The sequence below is a fragment of the Ceratotherium simum genome, chromosome 10 (genome assembly GCF_057802395.1).
Source record: "Ceratotherium simum simum isolate JZ-2026a chromosome 10, ASM5780239v1, whole genome shotgun sequence".
Taxonomy (NCBI): domain Eukaryota; kingdom Metazoa; phylum Chordata; class Mammalia; order Perissodactyla; family Rhinocerotidae; genus Ceratotherium; species Ceratotherium simum.
The window spans coordinates 12,937,898-12,965,795 of NC_141909.1; the positions used below are offsets into that span (position 1 = coordinate 12,937,898).

The following is a 27,898-nucleotide window of genomic DNA, read 5'->3' on the forward strand; positions in this document are numbered from 1 at the left end:
TTTTTTTGGTCTGTCCTGAATAGTGGGAAGGAGGGCACTCAGAATTGTACTACTGTAAAGGATTCCTGATGAAGTCACGTTGTTCCTCATAGTCCCTGCTTCCTTAACCCGTCACAAGTCCCCCTGTCTTCCATCGTGGTGTTTGTCAGTTCTGGTTGCTTCTCTCCAAGACCGTTAGCCATTTGTATCTATTAGGTTGAGTAGTACCTGGTTAAAATAATAGACGTTCTTTGCATGTAAATTATATACCTTTTCCTAGGAACAAATTTTTAAAATTTCCACATCTAATCTCCTAAAAGTTTCTGTGAAGTAGGTTGAAGGCAAGTGTTACTCTGCTTGTAGCACAAACACAGCAGTTACACAGCAGTTAAATTGTTTCTCAGGTCACATAATGAGATTATAATAAATGGGTAGTTGATCCAAGAATTGTGATTTTGGAGTCTCACACTTGGTCCATAATGGTTAAATTAGTATACTGTATCCTTGTCATTTTCCCAGGAATTTTGTAGTAATTGGAATATTAGCAAATATTCATATTTACTTTAATTATTTTTGTTACTACATATGCTGTGGAAAGGAAAGCTCTTCTTTAAAGTTCTCCTTGAGGAGCAGAATTCAAACTCCTGACTGCTGAACACAAACCTCTACTTTTCTGGCTTTTTCTCTAGGCCCTGTGATGCTTGTTCACCGAAAAGTCTTGATTTCCCCAACACACCGTGCTCTTCCAACCCTCCAAACCTTTCTATACGTGTAGTTCTTTCCTTTGGATGCCTTTTGTTTTCTTCACTGCTTGACAAAATCTTGCTCATCCTTTAAGACTGGTTTTCAAGGTGTGCTCCCTAGTCTAGCAGCATCAGCAGCCCTGGGAGCTTGTTAGAGATGCAGATTCTCAGCTGCACTGCAGACCTACTGCATTGGAAGGACTGGGGGAAGGGAGACTGATGGCAGCTCAGATAGGGCCTAAGGAGAGGCCTGGTGCCCTTAGAGGGCCAACACTCTCACACAGACCTCCTCCCTAACTGGGTCATCCTGGAGAGGGTGAGAAGAGGGCCCAGCAGTCTGTGTTTTAACAAGCTCGTTGACTGATTCTGACACCATGGAGTTTGAGAACTGCCACGTTTAGGTGCCTTTCACGTGGCATTTCATCTCTGAAGCTTATCCTGAGAATTCTTGAGCAGATAGTCTTCCCTCTTGTTGAGGCACTTTTTCTTAGTGTATGAATTAGGGTAGGCTAACTGCTATAGTCAAATGGCAGTAGCATAACACTATCAGTGTTATTTCTCAATTGTGACAAGATCCTATTGGGTATGCATTGGGTGGCCTTCCATGTGATAACTCACGAATGTAGTTTCCTTACTTCCATGGCTTCTCTCTTGCCCAGGCATCCTCAGAGCCTCCTGTGGAATCTCTGCTTTCAGCAGGCCCACAAGGAGAGAGAGAGAGCTGGGACGATTGTGCAACTTGTTTTATAACTGCGTCTAGACTCTGCTACCTCAATTTTCTTATATTTCTTTGGCCAGAATCCAATCACATATTTTCAACCTAACTGCCAAGGAGATTGGGAAATGTGGTCTTTCTGTCTGTACAGGAAGGAGAAACAGGATTGGGGAGCATCTAGCTCAGCATTGTCTGATAAAAATATAATGCCAGCCGCATATGTAATTTTACATTTAAAAAAAAGTAAAAAGAACCAGATGAAATTAATCTTTCTTTTTTTATAATTTTATTTGTTTATTTTTTCCCTCAAAGCCCCAGTAGATAGCTGTATGTCGTAGCTGCACATCCTTCTAGTTGCTGTATGTGGGACGCGGCCTCAGCATGGCCGGAGAAGCGGTGCGTCGGTGCGCGCCCGGGGTCGAACCCCGGCCGCCAGCAGCGGAGCGTGCGCACTTAACCACTAAGCCATGGGGCCGGCCCTGAAATTAATCTTAGTAATATATTTTATTTAACCCAAAATATTCAAAGTATTATTCAACATGTAATCAATAAAAATTATGAATAAGATATTTTACATTTTTTTCATACAAAGTCTTTGAAATCCAGTGTGTATTTTACACTTAGAGCTCATCTCAGTTTGACTAGCCAAATGTCAAGTCCTCAATAGCCCCAGGTGACTAGTGGCTACCATACTGGACAACACAGGTCTAGCCAGTCCCTGCCACACGTCGTATTGAAAGTACTCGTTTATATTCCTCCATTTTACTCCCCCACGGGACTGTGTGTTCCTTACCTCTCAGTCCTTGCACAGTGCCCCGTGGTTAAGAAATGCTTGCTGAGTGATTGAGCAGGCAGGGGAGTTAACACATGAATCAACTCATTCATGAATGAAATAACGAGGAATATTCCACTTGGTACTTTTGACTACTTTAATAAAAGTTCCTAAGAAGTTCTCTTTTATGATAAGTGCTGGGTCCCACAGAGTATGACAAAAGTAGTGTCAAAATAGAAAGATAAAGTAAGCCCAATTAGCTGTGATGCTAATATGTATCACTGAATTGCAGAAGGTTTGAGCTGAAAACAACTTGGCTATCATATGGTTTGGTGTCCTCATTTGACAATCATGTGTCCCCGAGACGAGACTTGGAGGGGGCATATCAGCTCTGGGGAGCTGAATCTGCTGATACTTTTGGTTGATTTAATTCTATTGCAATAAATCTAGAAGTCCTGTGTTTCCCCCCAAATTAATGAACACGTATTGTAGTATATGCTGCAGTTATTTCAAAATGAGATGTTGGGGAAAGTGTTAACATAGTCTCAATTTAAAAATGCTGCCAAACAAAACTTAAGATTTTTTATTTATTTTACTACCTTTTCTTCAAGTCTTAAATCAGAGACTAGGAGAGCTCATGAAAGTTATACCAATCCAATGTACACATCTGAGTAAGTGGTTCTATTTAAATGGAAAATAATAGTGCAATAAGCCTGTAATATTGGATAGGAGTATTTTTTTCATTACTGGCCTAATTGCAGTGACTGGTGGAGGATGCATATGGAGGATGTAACTTTGGCATCTTATTCCTCTTTTGGCGGGGAGAAAGGAAATCCTTAGAAATGCATGTTGCCTTTCTCTAAACAGATTGCTTCATTGCTTTCAGTGAGCAACCATAAGGGTCACAAATTTGAACTTGAAGGAGAGCTTGTAACTCAGCTGGCAAACAAGTAAGGGTGTTTGTGCAGGGATTCTATGCAACAAAACCCTGGGGTTGGTTTTGTTCTATATTTTCTTTAGGAAAGTATACTTTTAAGCAAGTGTTTCAGTATGTGATCACACCATTAACAATATTTGATGAAACCCCAGAAATAAAACCACACATCTTTGGACAGCTAATCTTGGACAAGGGAGCTAAGAACATACAATGGAAAAAGGAAAGTCTCTTCAATAAATGGTGCTGGGAAAACTGGACAGCCATATGCAAAAGAATGAAAGTAGACCATTATCTTTCACTATACACAAAAATTAACTCAAAATGGATCAAAGACTTGGAGTTAAGACCTGAAACTATAAAACTCCTAGAAGAAAATATAGGCAGTACACTCTTTGACATTGGTGTTAGAGGGATCTTTTCAAATTCCATGTCTACTCAGACAAGGGAAAGAAAAGAAAAACAAGTGGAACTTCATCAGACTAAAGAGCTTCTGCAAGGCAAAGGAAACCAGGATCAAAATGAAAAGACAACCCACTAGCTAGGAGAAAATATTTGCAAATCATATATCAGACAAGAGGTTAATCTCCATAATATATAAAGAACTCACACAACTGAACAGCAAAAACACAAACAACTCGATCAAAAAATGGGCAGAGGAAATGAACAGACACTTCTCCAAAGAAGATATACAGATGGCCAATAGGCATATGAAAAGGTGTTCAACATCACTAATCATCAGGGAAATGCAAATCAAAACTACGCTGAGATATAACCTTACACCTGTTAGAATGGCTATAATCACCAGGACAAAAAATAACAAATGTTGGAGAGGCTGTGGAGAAAAGGGAACCCTTATTCACTGCTGGTGGGAATGCAAACTGGTGCAGCCTCTATGGAAAACAGTATGGAGATTCCTCAAAAAATTAAAAATAGAAATACTTTATGATCCAGCTATCCCATTACTGGGTATTTATCCAAAGACCTCGAAATCAACAATCCAAAGAGGCTTATGCACCCCTATGTTCATTGCAGCATTATTCAGTATAGCCAAGAAGTGGAAGCAACCCAAGTGTCCATTGATAGATGATTGGATAAAGATGTGGTATATTTATACAATGGAATACTACTCAGCTATAAAAAAGACAAAATCGTCCCATTTACAACAACATGGATGGACCTGGAGGGTATTGTGTTAAGTGAAATAAGCCAGATAGAGAAAGACAAACACTGTATGATTTCACTCATATGTGGAAGATACACTAACAGATCAGTTTGGTGGTTACCAGGGAGAAGGGAGTTGGAGGATGGGCACAAGGGGTGAAGGGGCACATTTATATGGTCACTGACAATAATGTACGACTGAAATTTCACAATGTTATAAACATTGTGACATCAATAAAAATATATACTTGAGAGATGTGTATGAAGCTTGTACTGCTCTGGTGGGTCCTTTCTTATTGGCTCAAAATCGAAAGGCATTTTATTTTGGCAGAGGTAGGAGGAAAAGGAGGGAGGAAGGTGGGTGAAGGATAATTCTGGTGGAAGAACCTACCCACAAAGTTGTGTTTTCCCAAAAGTTCAGCTAAATAGAAATGATCAGTTGTTAATGAGTTGAAATCTGCCATGACATTTTCAGTAAGGCTAAGGTGTGTGTTCCATCCTGTGGAGGATATTTAACTTTCTGGCTTCGTCCCCACCCTACCCCCTACTTTCAGCCGGACACAGTCATCTGTGTCATACCTGTGCAGAGACATTTCTGGGAACCCATCCATATTTCCTTGTATTGGATCTGCTTTTAAACATTGTGAGTGTTCTTCTTGTATTTTTTAAGTTATTAAATTGAGATCAGTGATTCTCAGACATAGAAGGGTGAAAGCCTGCAGCATAGGTATCACCTGGGGAGCTGTGAAAACTACAAATCATGAGTCTCAGCTCAAGATTCCAATTGAGACGTTCTGAGTGGTTCCTGGAATCTGTGTAATATGGAAGTAAGCCGGCATTTGACAGGTTAAGATCAGGAGGTGGTAGGGGAACATTCCAAATTGAGGGACAGCATTTCTGGAGGCATGAAGGTGAGGCGTGAGGAGGCAACACAGTCCGTGTTCTTTGTGCATAAGGTTCCGGGCAGGGGGTGGTGAGGAGGGCAGGGGAGACCATGGGGGTCTGTGTGCTGCCTTACCCTGCAGGCCCAGGGTTGTGGCAGGGGAGTAATCACAGTTCAGCACATGGAGAAACTGCCCTGCCCTGGGAGCCTGTTCTCCAAGCTATACTGTTTGTTTCTTCCTTCCTTCCTTTGGGGAATTAAAATGAGAGGAAAGTCTTTGCCCTCACATTTCCCCCTTCCCTCGCTCTGTTCCATACTTTGAACCATTAGGAGGTTTCACCCATATGTGAACAATAAAATAAAATACAAAAGATTTCAATAGAGTGAAGAAGTTTTGGTCTTTTGCCCAAATTGCCCTTGTATTACTTAATCATCTAAGGAAGAAGCACAGATGTTGAGCTTGGGTTTAAATCTTTCAAGTTGTGGGTGATATCTGACTATCTGGTCCCTTGTAGACCAGTTTTAGATGTTGATTTTATCTTTATGATCAAGGGAAGTAAAAATGGCCTCTTATTAATCAGTTTAAAAATGTTTTGCCACGTAACAGCTCTGTGACCTTGGACTAGTCCTGTGACCTTTGACTAATTCCCTGACTACTGTGCCTCAGTTTCCTCATCTGTGAAATGAAAATACCTGTCTCAGATGGTGGAGGAATAAATATACTGTCATATCGCAGTGCCTGGCACAGAGTAAGCCAGTGCTGAGCGAAGCACTGTTGGACATTGAGGCAAAAAAAATCAGTAAGACTGATCCTATCTTTATTTCAAGTTTTGATTTGTTTATCGTAGCTTCTTTTGGTACTAATTTTGATTTTTATTTGAGTAGTTCATTAAATTTCTCTTGATTAATGAGTTTTTAGTGATTTCTCAAATTCTGTTCCTGAATTGAGTGCCTCACTCACCCCACCTCAGTCCCGGTCCTAAAAGAAGCACCATATATACATTAGCTACTTTGTGGACATTATTTTTTATTTATTTATTTTTTGAGGAAGATCAGCCCTGAGCTAACATCCATGCCAGTCTTCCTCTTTTTGCTGAGGAAGACTGGCCCTAAGCTAACATCCGTGCCCATCTTCCTCCACTTTATGTGGGACACCGCCACAGCATGGCCTGACAAGCGGTACGTCGGTGCGCGCCCGGGATCCGAACCCGGGCCGCCAGCAGCGGAGCGTGCACACTTAACCGCTATGCCACGGGGCCGGCGCCCTGTGGACATTCTTTTTTAAAATTTCCCAAATAGGGCTGGCCCCGTGGCTTAGCGGTTAAGTGTGCACGCTCCGCTGCTGGCGGCCCGGGTTCGGATCCCGGGCGCGCACCGACACACCGCTTCTCCAGCTATGCTGAGGCCACGTCCCACATACAGCAACTAGAAGGATGTGCAGCTATGACATACAACTATCTACTGGGGCTTTGGGGGAAAAATAAATAAATAAATAAAATTAAAAAAAAAAAATTCCCAAATAGTAATCAATGGCTTTAAAGGTTTTAAAAAGTTTATTTAGTTTAAAGTAATTCATGCTTATCAAGGAAAGTTGAAAAAATATAGATAAGTAGAAAGCAGGGAAAATAAAAACTTTTGTTGCATATTTCAGACACAACCACTATTAATGTTAAATTTCAGTTTTAATTTCCTGTTATCTTCCATTCTAATATTTTCAGGCCTTAGAAAACTCTCCAGTATTCTTTGTGACTCCCCTAAGGAGCTATATGTTCAAAAGGGAGATAAAATTATGTTTGAAATAAAACTTAGAATACTCTGATCTATTTAATTACCAGGTTTAAGATTAATTTTGAAACATAGCTCCAAAGTATAGTAAATTATGTGAACTTAGGGTAAGTTATCCAATTTATAATAACAACAATTTCTATAAACAAAAATACCTAATTATAGTGTTATTATTACAGGGGTTAAATTGAACTTAATTACATGAGAATGTATGTCAAGTGCCTAGCACATAGTAGGGACTTGGGAAATGTTTTCCTTGCCAACCTTTGCCATATCCCACACCATTCATTCTCTTCCCTATCCTCTCCCCTTCTGTTTTGAAATCACTGTGTGACGGTTACCAAAAAAATAAAGTATTGACTTCAGCATTTAGGTCTTGGCAAAGCATAAATGGTAATTGTGTGCCTGGAGAGTTTCTGAATGCTTTATGTAACGTTGGAAGCCTCGTTTATTTTGTATTTATTTAACCTGCTACTGTTGAATCGACGGAGGGACTTTAGAGACCTGGCTCCTCTTTATGGAAGGACCAATGGAATATCCATAGCCACTGGTGTTCCAGTTTTCAGGGCTTGATTAAATATCACCCTCTCTCTTTTAACCACACTTTTCCTGGACAGTTTTTTCCCCCTTGCTTGAGAGTGGAAAGCTGAAGCCCTTTGTGTTGCATGTATAATGCTTTAGAAATGTAACACGAGTAACGTTGGACTGTTCACCAGCTTTCGTACAGGGCCAAGGTGACTGCAGCTCCATCACCATCACTGTCACCAGCACCATCATCACCGATTTCTAAGTTACGTGATGTGTGTGTTCTGATTTGGCAGTGAAGAGAAGGGGAGCTTTGACGGCTTTCCTTGACTTCCGCCCTCCGCACCTGCTGTGTTTATATCTCCAACTCTGGTCACCTTTATTTGTAGCATATCTATGAAGAAATTCATTTAGTTTAGTTACATACTTTTACAGGCACTCGGGGGCAAGTTTGACTTGTCAGGATGTGTCATCCAGGAATAACGTTTGAGCCTTCTAAAAGTGTCAGGCTTTGTTTCCTAATCCTTGGCAGTCTGTTAATTTCACATAGGAAATCAGTCACAATGAGCTTGGAAGAAGTGGAAGTCCCTCATTTAGGCAGCCGGATGAGAAGGAATACATCATCTTTGCTGCTGATGAGTTTATCTTATGGAAGGGGCATAATCTGCCACTTTCTAAGAGAGGGGACTTCCCAATTATTGTGAGGGAACCAGTGTTATTGGAAATGATCATTGTCTTTTAACTGCAAGCTAAATTAAGCCAGAAGTGCTAGGGGAGACTCCACAACTCCCTTTGTGAAGTTTCCTCCTGTGGACTTCTGCCTCGCAGCCTGGGGGCTTTCCTTTTTGTGGAAGTAGGTGTGTAGCATTTGCTTGAGGCCAGTCCGCTCCCCTCCCTCCATATTAGGTAGCTGATGGCTGTGAACTGTGCCACCTGGGAGTAATCAGAGCCATGTGACCTCTGCCAGCTTGTCCCATCTCTATCATCTATAAATCAAGATGGTCCACCGGCTTTGCACCTTGTAAACACTGATGGAACTTGCTTTAAGTTAATTTAACGTACACAAATAAAGATTTTACAAAACTGATAAACTTGGAGGGTGGTTGGTTGTGTTTTTCACTAGGTTGCTTTGGGGGAGATGGATATGGGGAGAAGTGAGAGAATGGACATTTGTCTTCCATTTATCATTGAATGAGGTATTTTATTTCGAAAGAGAAACTTTAAACTTTTTAAAAAAGTTTTTGATTGTTTTCTTCACCAAGCATCCATTCTCTGGCCCTTAACCTCAGTATTTGTCACGTAGTAAGGAAAGTTAGAAAATTCTACTTCATGTGAACTCTTGTGAGGCTTGGGTCTGCGAGAAGTCAAACCAAGATGAGGCAGTTTCCTCATTTACTCTATGAGCAAACGTTTAGGGATTGCCTACTGTGATATAGTGCACGACGCACACGTGCACATCCCCCTCCCCACCCCAGTGCTTAAAGCTGATGAGGGGAGATAGAACGTGCTGGGATAGCTCCAGGCAAGGTTGAGGCTACATGGAAGGCCCGGCTTTGGTAACTCAGGCCGAGAGGTTCGTTTCCTGAGAAAAATCCCAGGCACATTATGTTTTCCTTGGCTTTGTAAATTTCCGTCTGTAAAACAAATCATTGATGCTGCTGGCTGAATTATTATTATTGTGATTAAAATAGATTGACAGTTCACAAAAAAACTATTGGTGTCCAGAGTGTAAGAGCTCTATATCCAGACTGAGGGGATCCTGACCCCTCAGTAAATTCATTCAAGAAATGTGTTTTGAGCACCTACCCTGTTTTAGGACCTGGGAATAGAGCAGTGAACAAAATAGACAAAAATCTCCGTCCTCACGGAACTTTTTGTGAAAATTGGGATTAGACAGACATTAAACAAATAAGAAAAATAGAATATAGAATGCTAGATGGTGATAGGGGCTGTGGGAAAATGGAAGCAGGGAAATGGGGTGTCATTTGTGGGGGTGGTGCTGTCTTTACTGAGAAGCTTCTTGAACATTTGTGGCTGCAGGGAGTGTTTTTCCACATAGTGGGACATGTCCATTATCCACCTAGGTCTTGAGAATGAACAAAATCTACCTAGGATTATAATGGTGGGCATTCTGATCCCTGTTTTCTAGATGAAGTAACTGGGGCCTCCAGAGTGGTGAAGTCACTGTCCTAAATTCACACAGCCAGTACCAGAGAGGGTCTTTAGAAATGGAAGGACTCTCCCCATCTTAGTTTCCTCATCCAAAAACAGAGCCTTCTTGAGGGTCTGTCCCCTGCTGTCCCAGTACTGTGGGCTTACCCTAGAGCTGTGTAGAGAGGGCAGCAGGCCTCCCCCTGGACACCCTTCTTCACCAATGGAACATCCTGTAGTTCTTGTCATCTGCCAGTCTCGGCTTTGCCCCTGCTCTGCTGGAAATGAGGATCTGACACAGAAATATATCTACTTTTTAGTCTTTGTGTTTTTCTTTTGTATGTAGTGGGCAATGTGATTTTGAAATGTTTGTCATTCCATTCGGGTGGTTTATTTTCCCCCAAATGTCATCAATAAGGGAAGTTTTAAGAGTTGATATTATAGACATATATAGTTGGAAAGATCTGGTGTAAGTCATTCATTTTACAGGTGAAGTTTGTGGGACCCAGAGAGGTGAAGTGACTTTTCCAATATCACACAGCTGTTGAGTGATGTAGTGGGGGCTAAAACCTCGATGTGAGCTTTTTCTATACCATTATCTTGTAATACAGCATATTCATTAATTTCTGACTATAGAAGTGATAAGGGCTTTTGAAGAACATTTGGAAAACAAAAGAGTTTAGAGAAGAAAAAAATCACTAATAGTCTCACATACCAGAGGTAATCAGCAGTCACGTTTTGTTGTATGTTTTTTTCAGTCTTGTATGTGTGTATAATTGTGGGCATTTTCTCAATGTCATTAAGAGTTCTCAAAAAACATAATTTTTATTGGTTATATTATTTGCCTTGTTTTGGAGGTATATTTATTGGTCTTGGGTTGTCCACTGGGCATTAGGCTTCATGTAATGACCCATTTGCTGACTTGGCCATCCATCAACAAATGAGTAGACTGCAGCTGTTGACACTGCTGATTGCCATCTAATGGTTTGTTTATTTAACTGGTGCCTGGTGTTTAAATAGCTGTTATCTCTACTTAGAATTTGAACCTGCTAAAGTGAAGAGCTTTCGTTCTCAAAACTTTGGTTGGCTCTCCAGCTGATCTCTTTGGACCCCAGTGTCCTTATTCTGCGAGTGGAGAATCTTCCCTTGATCCCCTCTCTAAGAACTAGAAATACTCTAGGGGCTTCTCCTCAGAAAAATCACAGGCGCACAAAATTTTGGATGTAATTTTAGAGGGTTCACGGACCGCTTTTCCTCGGAGTTCAGCCTTGGATTCCAGGCTAAGAAACGCTAGACTAGATGATGATGCATATTCCATTTCTGTGATTATTTGATTAAATGTCTAATGACAAAAATAATTGAGGTGAGCATCAGACTTTACATCAGACTGTATTTTTTTTTATATTAACTCTTTTAAGAGGCCCCAAGGGTCTGATGTAGAAATCTTCTCTCCTCTCCCACCTCCACCTGCCCCACATCTGTTCTTTTTGTCGCTGTATCCCTGCTCTACCGTAACTGACTGTTCATCACTTGGCTCCCTGCATCTGTTGCCTCTAATCCTGACCTCTTCTCTGTTTTGCTCGTTCTTGTGCCTTCTTATCTCCCATGTTTTTGTTTTTCTCTGAAGGGCAGATCATTTTCCTGATACCTTTTCTTTGGCCAGTAAGCTGACCAGTAACAATACACTGTGGCAAATCTTTAGTTATTTGCTCCTTTTTTCAATTTTTCATAATAATTTTTACTTACTATTTCAAATTTTCCCAGAACAAGAGAAAAGGAATGATTACTTTGAAGACTTAAATATAAATATGTATATATATAATATTCATAGTTATTTATTTAATACTTATATCTAGATATATATATATCTGCTGTCAGAGGGGAAGGGGCTGGGGCAGGGTGAAAGGGATAAAGGGGCGCATTTGAATGGTGACAGATAGCAACTAGACTTTTGGTAGTGAACACAATGTAGGCTATATAGAAGTCAAAATATAATGATGTACACCTGAAATTTATATGATGCTATAAACCAATGTTGCCTCAATAAAAAAAAAATACAGAGAAAAAAGATATATATATGTCTAACATATATTTAAGTCTCTACTCCAAAGTATGTGTATGTGTTTGTATTATATATTTTATATATTTAAGTGTACTTTATATATACTTTAAAGGCATATATATATAATTTAAAGCCTCTACTCCAAAAAATACATATAAACATTTTTTGCCTTTAAAGTTAATTGTTATATTTTAAATATCTTTGTGATATGCTGAGAGCCCCTAATGGGAGAGTAAAAAATTTCACTGAGATAATTGATGTTTATTCCTTGTAAAGTTATTCCGTATATAGTTATTAGCTACAGCAAAATGCATTTTCAAATTTTATATAATTTGTTGCTAAAAACAAGGTTATTGGCACTTCTTAAAGGTTCAGTTGTGTTGTTTCCAAGTGTACCTTTGTGTCAAAAATGTCTAGCAAGTTTTGCAGAACAACATTTTCTTAGCTGGGACAAAAGAACATTCTAATTATTAGTAAGTTGTCCTTTGGGTTTCAGTTGATGAACAGTTGAATGCTTCTGCCCTAATTTGGGCCATTAACAAATGAAAATGTTTGCATATTTTTACAACTAAATTTCTCTTTAGGGCTAAAGATAACCAGTGACATAAAACTGATGTAAGCATTCAATTCAGCAAATATATTTTGAGTGCTTGTGGTACCTAAAACACTGGAGACTCAAAAGTGGTTAAGATACAGTCCTTGCCCTCGTGAATTTACAGTCTTACTGAAGAGCGTGACATGTACAAACTTAATAAAAGGTAGACTATGAAAAGCTCCCTAGAACGGTAACAGAAGAGGAGCTAATTAATTCTGGCTAAGAGGATCAAGGAAGTTTCATAGGGAAAGTGGCGTTTAAACTGGGTCTTGAGGTATGTGTAGGAGTCCTCTGGGTGAGAGGGTCTTTCAGCTTCTTGCTTTTCAAAATGTGATGGAACTTCATCTTACAGTGGGAGGGGGAAGATGGGAGCATTAGAGTCTAAAGTTAGCCTTCTTTATAGTGAAAAATTGCCCTTGGAAAATTCTTTACATTTCCTATAAAGTTTTCATGGTTTGTGTACCCAACCTGTCTAACAATTTGTATGCATTTTAAATCCGAGAACTGAAACCCATATACAGAAGCAATCATTCCATCCTACTTCTGAAGTGTTCCTACTTCCTCGTGGGGTTTACTCCATTCTGTTTAAACAGTACAACTCTATACCCTTAATCCATGTTAATAGATGTGTTTGTTATTGTAAGAGTTAAACAAGTTAATGTGTGAAAGAACTTGAGGTTAGATAGTAGGAGCTCAGTAAGTGTTTGTAGATTTGAATCCAGACGTCCAGCATATACCTTGGTCTTTGAAATGTTGTAACGGAAACCTTGGCCACCTACTTCCTGTCATTCTAAGATGGCATTTCCTCTTGTGGCTGCTCTGACCAGATGTCATTTTCACATCCTCAGGCATTGATCTCATGAACCCCTTAGAGAAACCACATCCTACTTGGAGGTTTAGGTTCTGGAGTGAAATGCTGTGCCATGTGACTCCCCTTGACTGTCAGACTTCCCAAGTGTCAGTCTGTACTAAGCGAGCAGAATGGAACAAGAGCACTTTGCATTGCCTGAGAAGTTGTGTAGCGGGAAAGCTGACAGTAGTATCTCTATTCCTCTACCTCCTGAGAATTTCCTTCTTTCATAAGTTGGAGCCACTCGAAGGTGATAGACTAGATGACTGTCTTGCTCTCAGAATTGCTTTCCCGTATCCAGGATTTAAGTATAATGCTCTGAGGTGGTGGTGAGAAAGCTGTGTGAATTTTGCTGCTGCATTTCCCATACACCTGTTGAGAACCTTGTCCAGTACATTAATTGTTAAGTCTCTTTTTATGTAAATCTCTGTGTAAGAAACATTAAAAAAAACTTGCCTTACAGCTTGGTATGTTTTCTCTCTTTTTTTTTTTTTGGTGAGGAAGATTAGCCCTGAGCTAACATCTGTTGCTAATCCTCCTCTTTTTGCTGAGGAAGATTGGCCCTGGGCTAACATCTGTGCCCACCTTCCTCTACTTCATGTGTGGGACGCCTGCCACAGCGTCGCTTGATACGCAGTACATGGATCCACACCCGGGATCCGGACCTGCGAACACCAGGCTGCTGAAGCAGAGTGCGCAAACTTAACCACTGTGCCACCGGGCTGGCCCCTGTTTTCTCTTTTGATGATATGACCTATGGAACTGATCATGTTTGCCTTTCTGTCCTGCCTACCTGGAAGCTCAGAGCCAATTCAAAGTTTTTTCCTTGATTACAAAAGAAATATAAATTCATTGCTAAAACTTTGAAAAATGTAGAAAAACTTCAAGAAGATGATGCCTGGTTCGTGGCATGAATACGGGGTTCAAGACAACTATCTGAAGGCAGCTGTCATAATCAAGCAGCAAGGAGGGAGGAACAGTTGATTTTAAATTGCTGAAGAACTTTGTAATGTGTTGTAGCAACACAGTTGGTGGAAATGTCATTTTAGATCACACAGCCGAAGTCCTGAATTTAAGACTAATGTTAATTTATTCAGATTTGAATAACAACAGCAACAACGATAACAGTAGTTACCATTAAATGAACACTTACTATGGACAGACACTGTGCTGTGAATGCCATTTTTACCTTTTAACCTCTTCACTAAATTACCTTGCTGCGATTAAACCCAGATGCTGCCTTTATCTTTAATTGCTGATCAGTAGCTTTTACATAGTTGTGCTTTTTAGCAGTTGGCATAGATGGAATAGACAACTGATTTGGCATGGTATTACGGTTAAGAGTGTGGATCCATATTGCCACTGCTCACTGTGTGATCTTCTGCACATATGCAACCTCTCTGTGCATCAGTTTCCTCATCTGTAAAATGGGACTAACCACGTTATATGTAAAATGGGGATGACCCTACTTCATAGGGTTGTTATGAAGATTAAATAAATTATTACCTATGCAGGGCTTAGGCCACAGCAAGCACTCACAGTGTTCATAAAATAAATAACCTTTTAAGTTCCTTCTCATTACTTACAGAATGTCAGAGTATTTTGACCCCATAAATAAGATAGCATTTCTCCCTGTAAAGTCCAGAACTTCTGGTAGCTTAATGATGATGGGGATTTGAGGGAGAATTGGGCTATTCAGAACTTCTCGAGCCATTTCAGAAAGGTTTTCGAGTTGTTAGTTATATTGTACTTTACTAAGGCTCAGTTTGTCGGTTTAGTGCTTGTGGCTTGATCCGTTCTTGCCTCCTCTGATTGACAAGACATTTCTAAGTTTTGATTTAACTGTTATTTCAATTCTATATTTATGTAACTCTTTTATGAGGCTCTTTTTTTCCTATCCTCTTATAACTTTACGAAGATAGGTTTGTTTAAATTCATAGATCAGGCCGGCCCTGTGGCTTGGTGGTTAAGTGCGCGCACTGCGATGCTGGCGGCCCGGGTTCGGATCCCGGGTGCGCATCGAGGCACCACTTCTCTGTCCATCCTGAGGCCGAGTCCCACATACAGCAACTAGAAGGGTGTGCAGCTGTGACATACAACTATCTACTGGGGCTTTGGGGGCAAAAAATAAATAAAGTCTTTAAAAAAAATAAATAAATAAATAAATTCATAGATCATATTATTTTGAAACACAGATTTGGTGAGTTTATGTTTACCCTAAAAGATTATCCAAGGTTGAGACATTGGGTAGTTTAAAAAAATTATTATAAAAACTACCAATTTTTTTTTATGGACTTATTGAACCCTTGTGACTCATTATGCAATTAATATCCACATTCAGAAGGATTCCTGGTGTTTGAGTGACAGGGACTGGAGTGGCCTCGGCAGGCCCTGATGGGAAGGAGGAGAATGTGTGGACATAGGGTGCCATGTCAGTTTCCCTGCTGCCGCCTGAGCCCTCCCAGCCTCAGTTACTTTCCCTGGAAAGTGAGAGACTTGTACCTCTATCTTATGTAATGGTTTATGTGTTTCCCTGGGTAGTGTACTTTATGGCACCTATTGTTGCTAAGTGACACCTAGTTCCATTATTGACTTAGTACTACTACTTCTATTATCTACTGTTACTAAATCCTCCCTGATTTCAAGGAAATAAGCAGAGTTATTAACTGGGAGAAGCTCTGCAGCATCCCAGGAAGTGCAGATTAATATTTAATCTCACTTTAATGCTCATTTTCCATGTAATTTTTAAATAAATCCCTTAACACTTTTGTTTTAGTTTTTCCTAAGAGATAATTTTTAAATGATTTAAAAATTCCTGCGCTATTAACGTGAGGAAATGGTAAAAATAGCAGGCTTTTGGGAAAACACATTTTGGGTGCTATCACCATTGAACCATGGCATGGTGATCCAGCTACTATCCTGTGCTTTTGTGTAAAGCTCTATTAATTATATTAATCTGTCATTTATGATGTCTATTCGTCTTGCTTTTCCAGCTTGCTCTGCCGTTCCTTGAAGGGAGAGACACTTGGCCTTATATATATATTTTTTTATTGTTGTTCAGGTTCGTAATTTATTCCTTAGGGGCTACATTGCCTTTTTTTTTTTTTTTTTTTTAGATTTCTATTTATTTTTTATTTATTATTTTATTGCGGTCACATTGATTTATAACATTGTATAAATTTCAGGTGTACATCATTATATTTCTATTTCTGCATAGATTACATCATGTTCACCCCCCAATCAGCCTTATATTTGTACCCACACACCTGTGGATGGACTGAAAGTAGTATTCTGTTTAATAAAAGCATTTACCATGATATGTGACATCCCATGAAAATGTTTGATCACCTTGTGTTTCTGGCATAAAATAGTAGATAAATTAAGTTTTGCGTGCTGCAGTCGGTCATGCAGGGAGAAACTCTTTCCCTATACCTGCACCCATGAGGTGCAGGCTGTGGGAACCCCATGCTGGTTGCTTCTCCCTACTTTGATCGTCAGCCAAGTATTTGGTTTTTAGCCATAACACGAAGGAAAGCATCCAGAAACTATAAGAATTTTAGAACGCCCAGACGACCTAGCTGCTCTTCCGTTCCAGGAGCTTCAGATTTGAAGTAATTACGAAGGAGTCCAACTGTGACTGGTTTTCTTTTAAACACTGCAGTATTTTGATTTGGGTTGATTTGGCCCACGCCGTGGGGAGCAGACACAATGAGGCTGGTCTTTGTTGGAGAGGCAGTACACTGAGTATTGTACAGTTCGGGGTTTGTTTTCCTTTGGCCGGCAAGTGGGAACCTCCCATTTTCCGAGCAGCAGTAACACCCCTGGAGGCTGGCCCTTGCTGGCATGCCCTCCCACCCCACAGGCTCTGCAGACCCAGACAGTGGGGCTGACCACTTGTGCCTGGGAAGCCAGCTTTCTTTTCTTCCTCGGGCCACTGGCATGCGTGTGCCTTGCACGGCCGGGGACTCGCAGCTGTCCCAGTTGCAGACTTTCTGACGTGTGTTTTCAGCTGAGAATGCAGGCTGATAAATGCAGGACAAGTAGTAGAAGTGTCAAAAAGGAGCTGGTGATCGAGTCCCCCCTGCAGTGCAAGGATGCCGCTCAGGGAGAAGTGGAAGCTGAGAGCCCAGGGCCCGTGCTGGTAAGAGGTGCCTTCTCCGCAGCGTCTCCGTTGTCTTCTCCACGCACTGCTTTCATCCTGTGCGACTAGTGCCTTCCTGCCCTCGGCTTGATTTTAAAACTTGCTCTGTCTCTTGTGAACTCGCCTCTCTCTGGTTTCCTGTAGCTTGACTTCGGTTGCACTTTAATTCTTTTTGTGAGGCAAGATATGTTGACGTTTTGTGGGTGAATGTGGTTTCCAGAGGCTTCTTTGTATAGAACAACTATTATGTATTGTTCAAAGTTATGTCCCACCTAGCTGCAGTGTTGCCGGAGGTAAACCCGGGGAGGCACATTGTAATTGCCTTCTGTAGGGTTGACAAAGTAGTCTTTTGCGAAATGATAACATTTTTACATTATGTATTTATGTTATTGTGAAAATTAAGGTGACATTGGGGGTTTTAAGGAACGTAACTGTTGAAATTACATGAAATTACATGTGTTCTCACTCACTCATCTTAACAGGTTTGCCTTGAACAAAGTAAGAAATAAACTTGAACCAATTGATAGAAAAGTTTCTATTTTTAACGTTAGCTAAAGTCATAGCAGTTTGGATAAATTCAAGTGCTTTGGTAGACTTTGTAAGGAAGGAATGTGAAAAATGGTTGTGCTGTTATCATCAGTGAGTAGGTTGTGCTTCTCTCTCGGAATTTCTTTAGTACAATAAAGGCACATAATTTTTTAAGCGAACTGCAAAAAATCACCAACAGGCACTGCAGAGGGGACAATTGAGCCTTTCAAATGATCTGTTAAAGGGATTGTTAAACTAGTACTTAGCAATTATACATAGTGATTTTTTTTAACATGGAGGTTCAATCGCTGTTATCATAAAATGTTTGGTTAATTAACTTAATGTCTTTAAGAGTCTGAACTTAAACTTCTCTATAATGGATTTGATTTGGATTAAGTTGCTTTCCTCCCTGATATATGAGACTGCCATTTATTGTATTGCCTTCAAAATTATATTGCTAAGAGTGAACTGAGAAATTAAAGTATGATGGGCTTTTTCACTGCAGATTTTCATCTGAGAGATTTAGGTTTCTCTCCCCCTGAATATTGTTTAGAGATGTTATTCATTATCCTGAATTCCCTTCTGCTAGCACAATAGTTCATTTATCTATTGAGTGGCTTGAGCCACTTATGTGCTATATAAATCTATATAAATCTAACTGGTTAAGAATCCCAGCTGATGTAACTTATGATTTCTTGGAGGAAGTTGTGTGGTTTGGGTTCCCTTGTGAATATTCTTAAAAATCTTTTGTCAGTGATTCTCCAGATGTGTAGAAATATTTGTCCAGAGGATTAAATACACTGTAAAAAGATGCTGTGTGATTTTTTTTTTTTTTTTTAAATCATGCAAGTCACTTTTTAAAAACTTACTTTTCTCTCTAGTGCTCAAAAAATTGGCCACTCGTCTCCCAGTCATTTGTTTAGGTCAAATCTCACTCCAGGCAGTTCCACGGGAAGTTGTGTTTCCATTGCAATGGATAAGGCTGTGCTGGCTGCATCTGCACCTGGCAGAAGTGCTTGTCAGGGCCCAGAAGCTTCTAGCAGCCTGGAGAGCTCTGGCTCTGTGCACCTGCAGAGAGAGGTGTGAAGGAGAGTTGAAGGCAACATCTGATACCAGAACCTTTTTCTTATCTGATAGTGTTTCTCTTCTTCCATCAGGGTAAGCAAGATAAAAAGAGCTAATATCAGATAAGAGAAGCAAGGATATTTAAGCAGGGCCTCTGCCCAGGGCAGATCTCCTTACCTGGGATTATCCCACAGCAAATGAGAATTTAACAAACTGCTTGGAATACAACTTTTTTCCAAGATGAATTTGTAAAAGTATTCTGCACAGCCATGAGATCTACTTATAGTGCTATTCATTATTATATTATTGTGTCAGTAGCCCATGTACTTGGTGAGAATCTCCAAATCTGTAACATTTAAATGTAAGTAACTGACTTTATTCAAGAGGTATCATTTTGAAATCAAGTTTTGCTGGTTTTAGTTATGTACTCAATCAGTCTTGGGGGAAAATATTATGTAGTTTAGAAAGCATAAAAGTAATTAATGCATATAATAAGAATGTGAATAGTGTAGAAATAGCGGGAAAAAGATAAAGTACCCTTACTTTCCAAAAGTGCCCACTATTAATTATTTATTTGGTGTATACACTTCCAGACTTTCTCCTGTGTGTGTAAAAATATAACTTATTGTGTATGTTTGGAAAATGTACTAGTACTATAGATTTCTACATTAATTTTCTCCCAGAACATAGCAAGAACATCTTTCTCCGTCATCATATATAGATTTATGCTATTTTTAATGGCTGCATAGTATTCTGTTTTATAGTGTACCATAATTTGATGGTTATTCGATTTGTTTCCAATTCTTTGCTATTAGTATGAGGTACAGTCATTGAAAAATGACTGTGGACTTGAATGACTAACAGTGAATGTACTAGTAAATATATCTTAAAGCACTTATTCAAGTCAGAAAAAGTACTTGTTCTGTGAAACTTCTATGAGAAGTCTCCTCTGGCCGCTTTCTTTGGCAATACGGTAGTTCCCCCTTATCCATGGTTTTGCTTTCCACAGTTTCAGTTACCTGAGGTCCATGGCGGTCTGACAGTAGTGCGAGGTCACAATGCCCACATTTACTTCATTTCATCTCATCACGTAGGCATTGAATCATCTCACATCATCATCAAAAGAAGAAGGTTGAGTACAGTACAATATAAGATATTTTGGGAGAGACCACATTCATATAACTTTTATTATAGTATCTTGTTATAATTGTTATTAATTGTTAATCTCTTACTGTGCATAATTTATAAATTAAACTTTATCATAGGTATGTATGTATAGGAAAAAAACATAATATAAATAGGGTTTGGTACTACCTGAAGTGTCAGGCATCCACGGGGGGTCTTGGCATGTATCCCCTGTGGATGGGGTCTACTGTAATGTTTCTTTCCGCTCTGCCAGGGCAACAGTTAAGCTTTCCCTTAGCAGTGGCTGCTTGTTCCATGCTAGGTAAAGTCGGTGTTTATAAGAGAAGTATGTGTTTAGATATTATAAAGTTTCAGAGGCTGCAAGGTTCAACTTACAGACACCTATGTAGGTGAGTCTTGTTCCCTCATTGTGACAGTAAGCCGGGGAGGAAATGCATGGTGAAACTTCCCCGTTCCTATCTAGGCTCACTGCCAACTCCATTGAAAAATGACTTTGTGGGCTGTGAATGACTAACAGGGGAACAATCAGGATATTCTTGATGTCTACAAGTTAGTTACCCTGCTTACTTTTGAATACCTATTTTTGCCCCCCAACCTCTAAGTAATTCCTGGAAATAATTTATTCTAATTGTTACTGCTCAACAATTTAGAGGAAAAGGGTGTGGCCTCAAAGAGTCAGAAATGGCTGAGATGTATGTCATTCGTGTTGCCCTTTCATTGGGTTTCTTTCAGAAGGAAGGTAGGGCTGCAGCGCAGGTCTTATTTTGAAAGTTGAAGGATGTGAAGATAGAGAAGAGCTGAATTTTCATGTGTTAGGTATACTCGGTAGGTATTTTTTGAAAAGTTTCTTTTTAGAGATGCCTTTTCTATTTATGTTATTTTTCTGGGATCTTCAAGTGTTAAAAATGGAGTCTGAGTTCTTATTTTGATATTTGAACGAACAGATGATTAGCTCAGTGACTACGTGAGAAGGCAGCACGTGTGCCAACATAGAAAGGAGCAGGTAATGGGGCTTCTGGTCTTAGAAGTCAGTGCGTTACCTGGGAAAACCTTTTCTCTCCCCGAAGTTCTCTCCACTCTAGAAGTAGCAGAAGTGAATTAAGATACAAACTCTGAAGTATAAACTTATAGGCAATGATCATGTTGTTGTAAATATCCTATAAGACTTTAGATGACTGCACTTGAGTTAATTAAATTATACTTATAAAGCCCTTCTGCCCTACAGATTTTCCTGTATCCCTCTAGACGTCTTTAGAAATAATTAAGTAATGATATTAATTACATTGGTGATATTTAATAAGTAGTTTCTTTGTTTTGAAAATATTGAGTGGTGAAGGAAAGAAGTTTCTGTATGCTGTATGTAATGACATATTCCCAGGTGACAAAAACAGGACATTTTACTTATTCGGAGCTATGAGCTTCCACTACGCTCTTTGGTTTTCCTGTCATTTGTTTATTCGTTCATTTAACCCACATTTACAGGCGCTGAGATTTGCCAGACTTACTGTAGAGTGCATTGGGGATACTCAGGTGAGTGAGACCAACCACCTCCCTCTCCCCAAGCAGCAAGGTCTGGGAAATGAGGGGCTTCCCTCCTCGGAAATGCTTTTTACATGATATTTATTGGGCGCAGTGAGTGTTAATCTCATCCATCTTTTCCCAGTTAGGCAGACAACACTTAAATCATCATCAGCTCCAGCAGGACACGATCTTGATTTTTTAGCCTAAAAAATCCAGCCCTGCTTTACGGAAGGCTTAGGGGCCCCTGACCATTCGTATGAACAGTTTGCATGAATGAGGCCCTTGAAGTTTTTGTGGAGTGCTCCGTGGAAGGAATCTTTGGGGAGTGCATGCTTAGATAGGGCTGGCGTGAATTTAATTACCTTGCAGGCAGGGAAAACTATCCCAGAGAAGGGGCTTCCACCACTTCTGTCACTACCTCATTACAACACTGAGCCATTCTTACCTTCTGGGATTTTTGCTTGTGTGGAACACAAAAATCCACTCAGCTCCAGTGTGTGTCTTTTCTCATGCCTGTCATCAACAGGAGGCAGAATGGCTGGTCACTGTTTTTTATAACAAAGTGATGCCACTTGTTTTCTTTTTTGTGTGTGTAATAGTAAAAATATTTATATAATTTTATTGTTTTATAATATTTAAAAATATTTATATAATTTACTATTTTAAGCCTGTTAAATACATTATTTCAATTAATTCTCACAATTCTAGGAGGCAGGTGCTATTTATTGTTTCTCTTTTTGCAGATGATGACACAGAGCACAGAGAGGTTAGGTAACTTGCTCAAAGTTACACATTTAGTAAGTGGCAGAGCCAGGCTTCCAGTCAGGTTTTCCAAAATCCCTGCCTGGAGACTTATGTACAAGTCATTAATGAATGAACATATTTGCTTATGCTTGGCATTGGGATTATAAAGATGAAAAAGAAAGGTTAAAAACTCCCTGCCCTTAACAAATTTAAAAATTGTTAGAGAAAGGCCAATTTATAAGTGACAGAATAGCAGTGGCTGAATAGCACAGATAAAGAGAAGGATGGTCGTGGCTGAAGAAGTTGGAAATATGAACAAAATAGAATTAATTGGTATTGAGAGTCGCTCTTATTTTGGGTGTCCTGTTTTATCATCTTCCCAGAAAGTTGTATAGGAGCATAGATTGCTGGAATGTCTGAGAGTGTGGAGACATCTTATTTTTCCTCTCTAGATTTCTCTTTTTATTAATTTACAGCATGATCCAGGGTAATATTGAGATGTTTATTCCCTAATCAATAAAATGGGCACTGTGGTGCCCTCAGTGTTTAGAGGAGGCTGCCATTTGCTCAGTGTGCTCTATTCTCTGACAAGTGGTGGCTAAATACAAGGCAGCAGAACTCGGTCACAGGGAGCAGGTGGTGTGGGTGGTCTAAGAGGAAGCCCTTTGGAGACCAGAGACCTAATTTTGGTCCCAGATCTGCCTTGCAATCTCTGCTGATCACCACCCTTCCTTCCCCTGCCCTGGCCCTGGCTTCAGTAGTTTTCTCATCTGTACAATGAGAAGGGTGTAGTAGATAATCTCTGAGTTCTCTTCTGGGGCTAAAGCTCCCTGTTTCAGGGTTGTTAGCTTTGGTCCCAGAATAACCTGTGATGGAGTCAGGTCAAGACTCTGGAGTTTTAGTTTCAGGTTCCAAGCTTAATTTATTCAAAATCGTTTTAGTTTTGAGTTATAGGAGCAACAAAACAGGGGATATTGGATTTCCACCCAATGTAAAGAGTAAGGTGATTGAAATGGGTTGGCCAACCTGGAAATAAATAAAAATGGCAGCAGAATTCGGAGATCGGAGGGAATATTACACAGGAGATGCAGGAAGACCTGGCTTGAGCCTATAGATGACATATCACTGTGAGTGTAATTTTAGAACCAAGAAAGCTTGGAAATTATAGTTTATCCTCCACTTTGCAGAAGTTTGAAATATCCCTGTAATGTGATATATCTAGTCCTAAGTTTCTCTTATAGTACCATTTTGAGGCTTTAGAAGTTTTCAGGGTTTGCTTTGCAGACAAGTATATGTGCCACTTAGCCTCCGGGTCTCTGAGGGCTTTGCCAGGTTCTTGGGGAGGAGCCAGTCCATAGTTCTGTTTTGGGATCTCCTTGCTGGGCATAGTTGCCGTTACCGAGGAAGAAGGAGAAATGAGTGGTGCAAAGAGCCCTGCACTCACTGTCAGGAGACCTGGGTCCTGTGTCTGTTAAACACACACTTGACATTTCTAAGCCAAGGTTGCGTTTCTATCAGATGGAGAAGGTAGCAGTGACTGCCCTCCAGACTCATCTCCAAAGGTTATCTGGACTGCCCCAGTCAACTTACTGCATTCAGTCTTTCCTTACTCTGAGCTGTGCTCCAGTGTGCTACCAGACACTCTTTCCAAAACCCAGATGTGGTCATTAAGTTCCTGCTTAAACTTCTTTTTTAACTTTCCTTTGTAGAGAAGGCGAAGCATGGCCTGCTGGACCCTTGGAGGCTGGCCCTAAACTTGCTTGCTGGCCTCATCTCCTGCAACTTCCAAAATGTGTCCTGACCTGGGCCCTGTCTTCTTCTGCTGAGGGTGGTTTCACACCTTGGCACAGCTCTTCCTTTGCTGGCGTGCTCTTCACAGCCAGACCATTCCGTTTATCCTTCAAGTCCCAGCTCATGTGCCAGCTCCTCCAAGAAGCCTTTTAAAACCCTCTCCCCACATTTACTTATAGACTGTGTGCTCCTGTGGCCCATCATGGCATCATTATTCCAGTATGTTAAGTTATGCATCTCTGCCGTATCGTAGCTGAGGTTTATACTCCAGTCACCCTTGCTAATAAGGGGGTTTATGCTCAGCAGGAACTATGGGTGGTTTTGTTTTCTTTGTATTCCATCTCTGACATAATATCAAAGCTTCTTTTTTTTTTTACATCTGGCATGGTCCTGGTCACTCTTTAAGGAATATATTGGCAAAGAATGTGTCCTGGAGGCAGAAAGAGCCTCCAGGAGAGACTGGATCTGAGGATCATTCTCCTTCTTCATTCTTCCCTCTTCCACCTTCAGGGTTAAGCCACCAATATCCAAAGGTGTTGAATTGCCAGAAAGTAAAAAGGGATGCACCTGGAGGAAGTGCCTTGACTAGATGTGATGTGGGTATTGTGGCCTGAAACTCTCCTGCGCTTCTGTTATTTTTGATCTAAATTAAAATGATAGCTAATATTTTATGTGCATACCTGAGGACAGAAGTGCCAACTTACATGACCTAAGTCAAACCTTTCTCTCTCTTCCTCTTCACCAGCCCCCCTTTCTGTTATCAGTACCGTTTCTTCCTGTCAGCCACACCTGAAACCGCAACATCACCTTTGATGGTTGTAGTACACTTGGAAAAATCGTTGTGTGACGTTATTACCAGCATCCCCATAAAATACGTGGAAAAGGGAGTGGTGACCTGAAAGATGTAGGGCAAAGAAGATAGCTCTTCCTGGGGGAGAGAGTTAGGAAAGGAAGGGCCTGTTACCAACGCTGAACAACACAGGTCGCCTGCTTTACTTAACCAAGACCAGACCTGACTGCTTTGCCTCTAATGTAGTAGTTTTTCCAAAATTTGTTTTGTCTCTCCAAGAAAAAAAAATTCAGGAAATGGTCTGTCCTTTGTTTTGCCAAGAAGTTTAAAAAACTACCTATATGTTAAAAGTCTATAATAGTGCCATCTAATAGAAATAGAACATCAGCCACATATGTAATTTTAAATTTTCTAGTAGCCAAATTAAAGTAAAAAGAAATAGGTGTAATTAATTTTAATACTGTAATTTTTACCCAGTATTCCCAAAATATTATCATTTCAGCATTTAATCCTTATAAAAATATCAAGGTATTGTACTTTCTTTTATTCATACTAAGTCTTTGAAATTTGGTGTCTGTTTTACACCTACAGCATATCTGAATTCAGAATAGCCACATGTGGCTAGTAGCTACTGCATTGAACAGTGTAGGTCTTTAAACTTACACATTTCATAGCTTAAATGCCTCAAAACAGAGAGTCGTCATTTTGGGGGGGGGGAGTCATTGGATGGGGTACCATGTTTGTGAATCTCTGGGGCAAAAATGCGTGATTTAAGTGTAAGGTGGGGTTCTCCTTGCAAAGATCGTGTCCTTGAACTCTTTATTGGTCAAGTAAATGAAATACTACCTAATTATTAATATGTGTCCCAGCATTCAAATTGGTTCTTCAAGAAGATTTAGTATTTTGGGGTATGATTTTTAATTCTTGAGGTAGAAAATGAGTATCCTTCAGGAAAGGACTCTGCCTTTTATCTCTCCCTTGGTGAGATCCTGGAGCCTGGGGGTTCAATGCAGCTTACATTTCCAGATCTCAGAGCTGGGCAGAAAGCCTCCGACTTCTGTCCTCCCTGGAGGTGTGGAGGCTCTGAAGCATCACAGTGTGGAGCAGTGTTATGTGTTTCTCATACAAAGAGAAATGGAAGCATTAGGGAAGTGCTTCCTGTTCTAGAACTCTGAAATTCCATCATGGTTATTGCTGATGGGTGATGGGAAAGGTCCTGGGCTTGGAGCCAGGAGACCCAAGGGTCACCATCTGTGTGACCTTCATTAATTCATTTAACCCCTCTGAGCTTCAGTTTCCTCCTCTGTGAAATGGTGATGATACAACCATACAGAGTTTTGGGGAGGTTTAATGAGATAATATGTGTGTGATCCAGCAAAGGCATGTGTGTGTTGTGGGGGCAGAAATTCTCTTGTATCTGAATGACATGTAACTATTTTTGATCCCATAACCACCATTTGGTGAGTTCCTCTCTGTACCAGGCACTGTGTATTGAAACCCTTGAGTAATCCTGGGATGATGGTAAGAGAAATTGTTACTTTCCCATTTTCAGATGTGGATATAGAGATTTAGTAACTTGTCCAAAGGCCACATACACAATAAGCAGTGGAGCCAGGATTTTTTTAAAAATCCTTTGTAATATGAAATTCTCAAACATACGCAAAAGTAGATAGACTAGTAGAGTGGTTCTCAGACTTGAGTGGACGTGAGAGTCACCTGGAGGCTTGTTAAACCCCAGGTTGCCGGGTCCCACCCCTGGAGTTTTTGATTCAGCAGGTCTGGAGTGAATGTGCATTTCTAGCAAGTTCTAGGTGATGCTGATGCTGCTGGTCTGCAGACCACACTTTGAGAACCCCCGGACTGGTCTAATGAACCCCAGTCTACCTGTCACCACCTCCAACAGTAGTAAACATTTCTGGAACCAGGATTTTAGTCCTAACTCCCCACACCTGCCCTTAACTGGTCTCCAAACTGCCTTTCTGGCAATAAAGTATGCAGAAACTTTTGTGAACCAGATATGTGTTGTGAATATTCCATCCCTCCCCCCCAATATCTTCAAATAAGTAGCCTAAAGTAAGTTGTTTTGAAATGTGACCAAATCTGGCTTTTAGAGTCTTTTAGCTTAATTACTTCATCTCTTCATTTCAGAGCTCCAAAAATAGCTTTTATTGACATAGGAAGAATTAAATTTCAGGCCATAGTGCTAAAAAAGAGGGGAAAATTATTGGCTGGAAAAGAATCTGTAGTGTAGATTAAAAGTCTTTTTCTTTTTTGCTTTCATTATCCCTTTTCACATATGAAGAAATGGCAGGCAGAATCAGACGCTGGGCTGGATGTGTGTGTGAGAGATACATTCTGAGCCTGCCTCTTGCCTGTTGTCTCTCTGTTCTCCTTACACCCTTCTTTGCCTCTCTTAGCCCATGCCCCATGTCGGGGTAGAAGACACTTGAGGCACTGTCTGCAAGGGCTATATCCCCATGCCACTCAGCTCTTTCCTCGTGCTCCCTGGGCACGGGGCATGGAGGAAGTCCCTAATCCCTTCCTCTTTTCATTGGCATTCTCTGCAGCTTCCCCATTGAGCACAGCTGACTAAATGCAAGCAGTAAGGTGTGTTTTCACTATCAGTATTATTATTACCTCAATTTTCATTATTATGTTTTTCATACGCCATTTTCTAGATGCTATTGATTTGACAGTTTTTCATAGTCTTTAAGTCTGTTCGTTTTAGTGATAAGATAATTTTAGAAAACCACAGTTATTTATAAAAAAGATAAATTCAAAACCCGAGCTCTTTTCCTTCCATCAAGTTGATTGATTTTGAGTATCCGAGTTCTGCTAGTACTGACATGCCTAATTAAATAAAATCTTTGTTAAGTGACAAGTTCTCTTATTTGAGTGCTTTTTTTAGTGCTGGATAAAAAGGAAATTCAGCATCTTATCAGTGTTTATAACATAAAAAACTATTCACAAGTGTGTCATTCTTGGTGTTATTCTGTTCTGAGGATAACATCACA

General features: G+C 40.2%; 1 protein-coding gene across 6 annotated transcripts in view; it reads left to right on the forward strand.

Moving 5' to 3' along the window:
* The window catches only part of DOCK9 (dedicator of cytokinesis 9), a 283,377-nt gene that overhangs the window by 89,393 nt on the left and 166,086 nt on the right, over nucleotides 1-27,898 (forward strand). For 3 of the 6 annotated variants that reach the window (XM_014781851.2, XM_004423132.3, XM_087435896.1), the window contains exon 1: nucleotides 17,033-17,299. The exons of the other annotated variants lie outside the window; for them this stretch is intronic. In XM_014781851.2, the coding sequence (XP_014637337.1) occupies nucleotides 17,174-17,299 (126 nt within the window). In that variant the 5' untranslated portion in view covers nucleotides 17,033-17,173. Of the gene's footprint in view, nucleotides 1-17,032; nucleotides 17,300-27,898 lie in introns of those variants that run through there. 6 annotated transcript variants of the gene reach the window in all.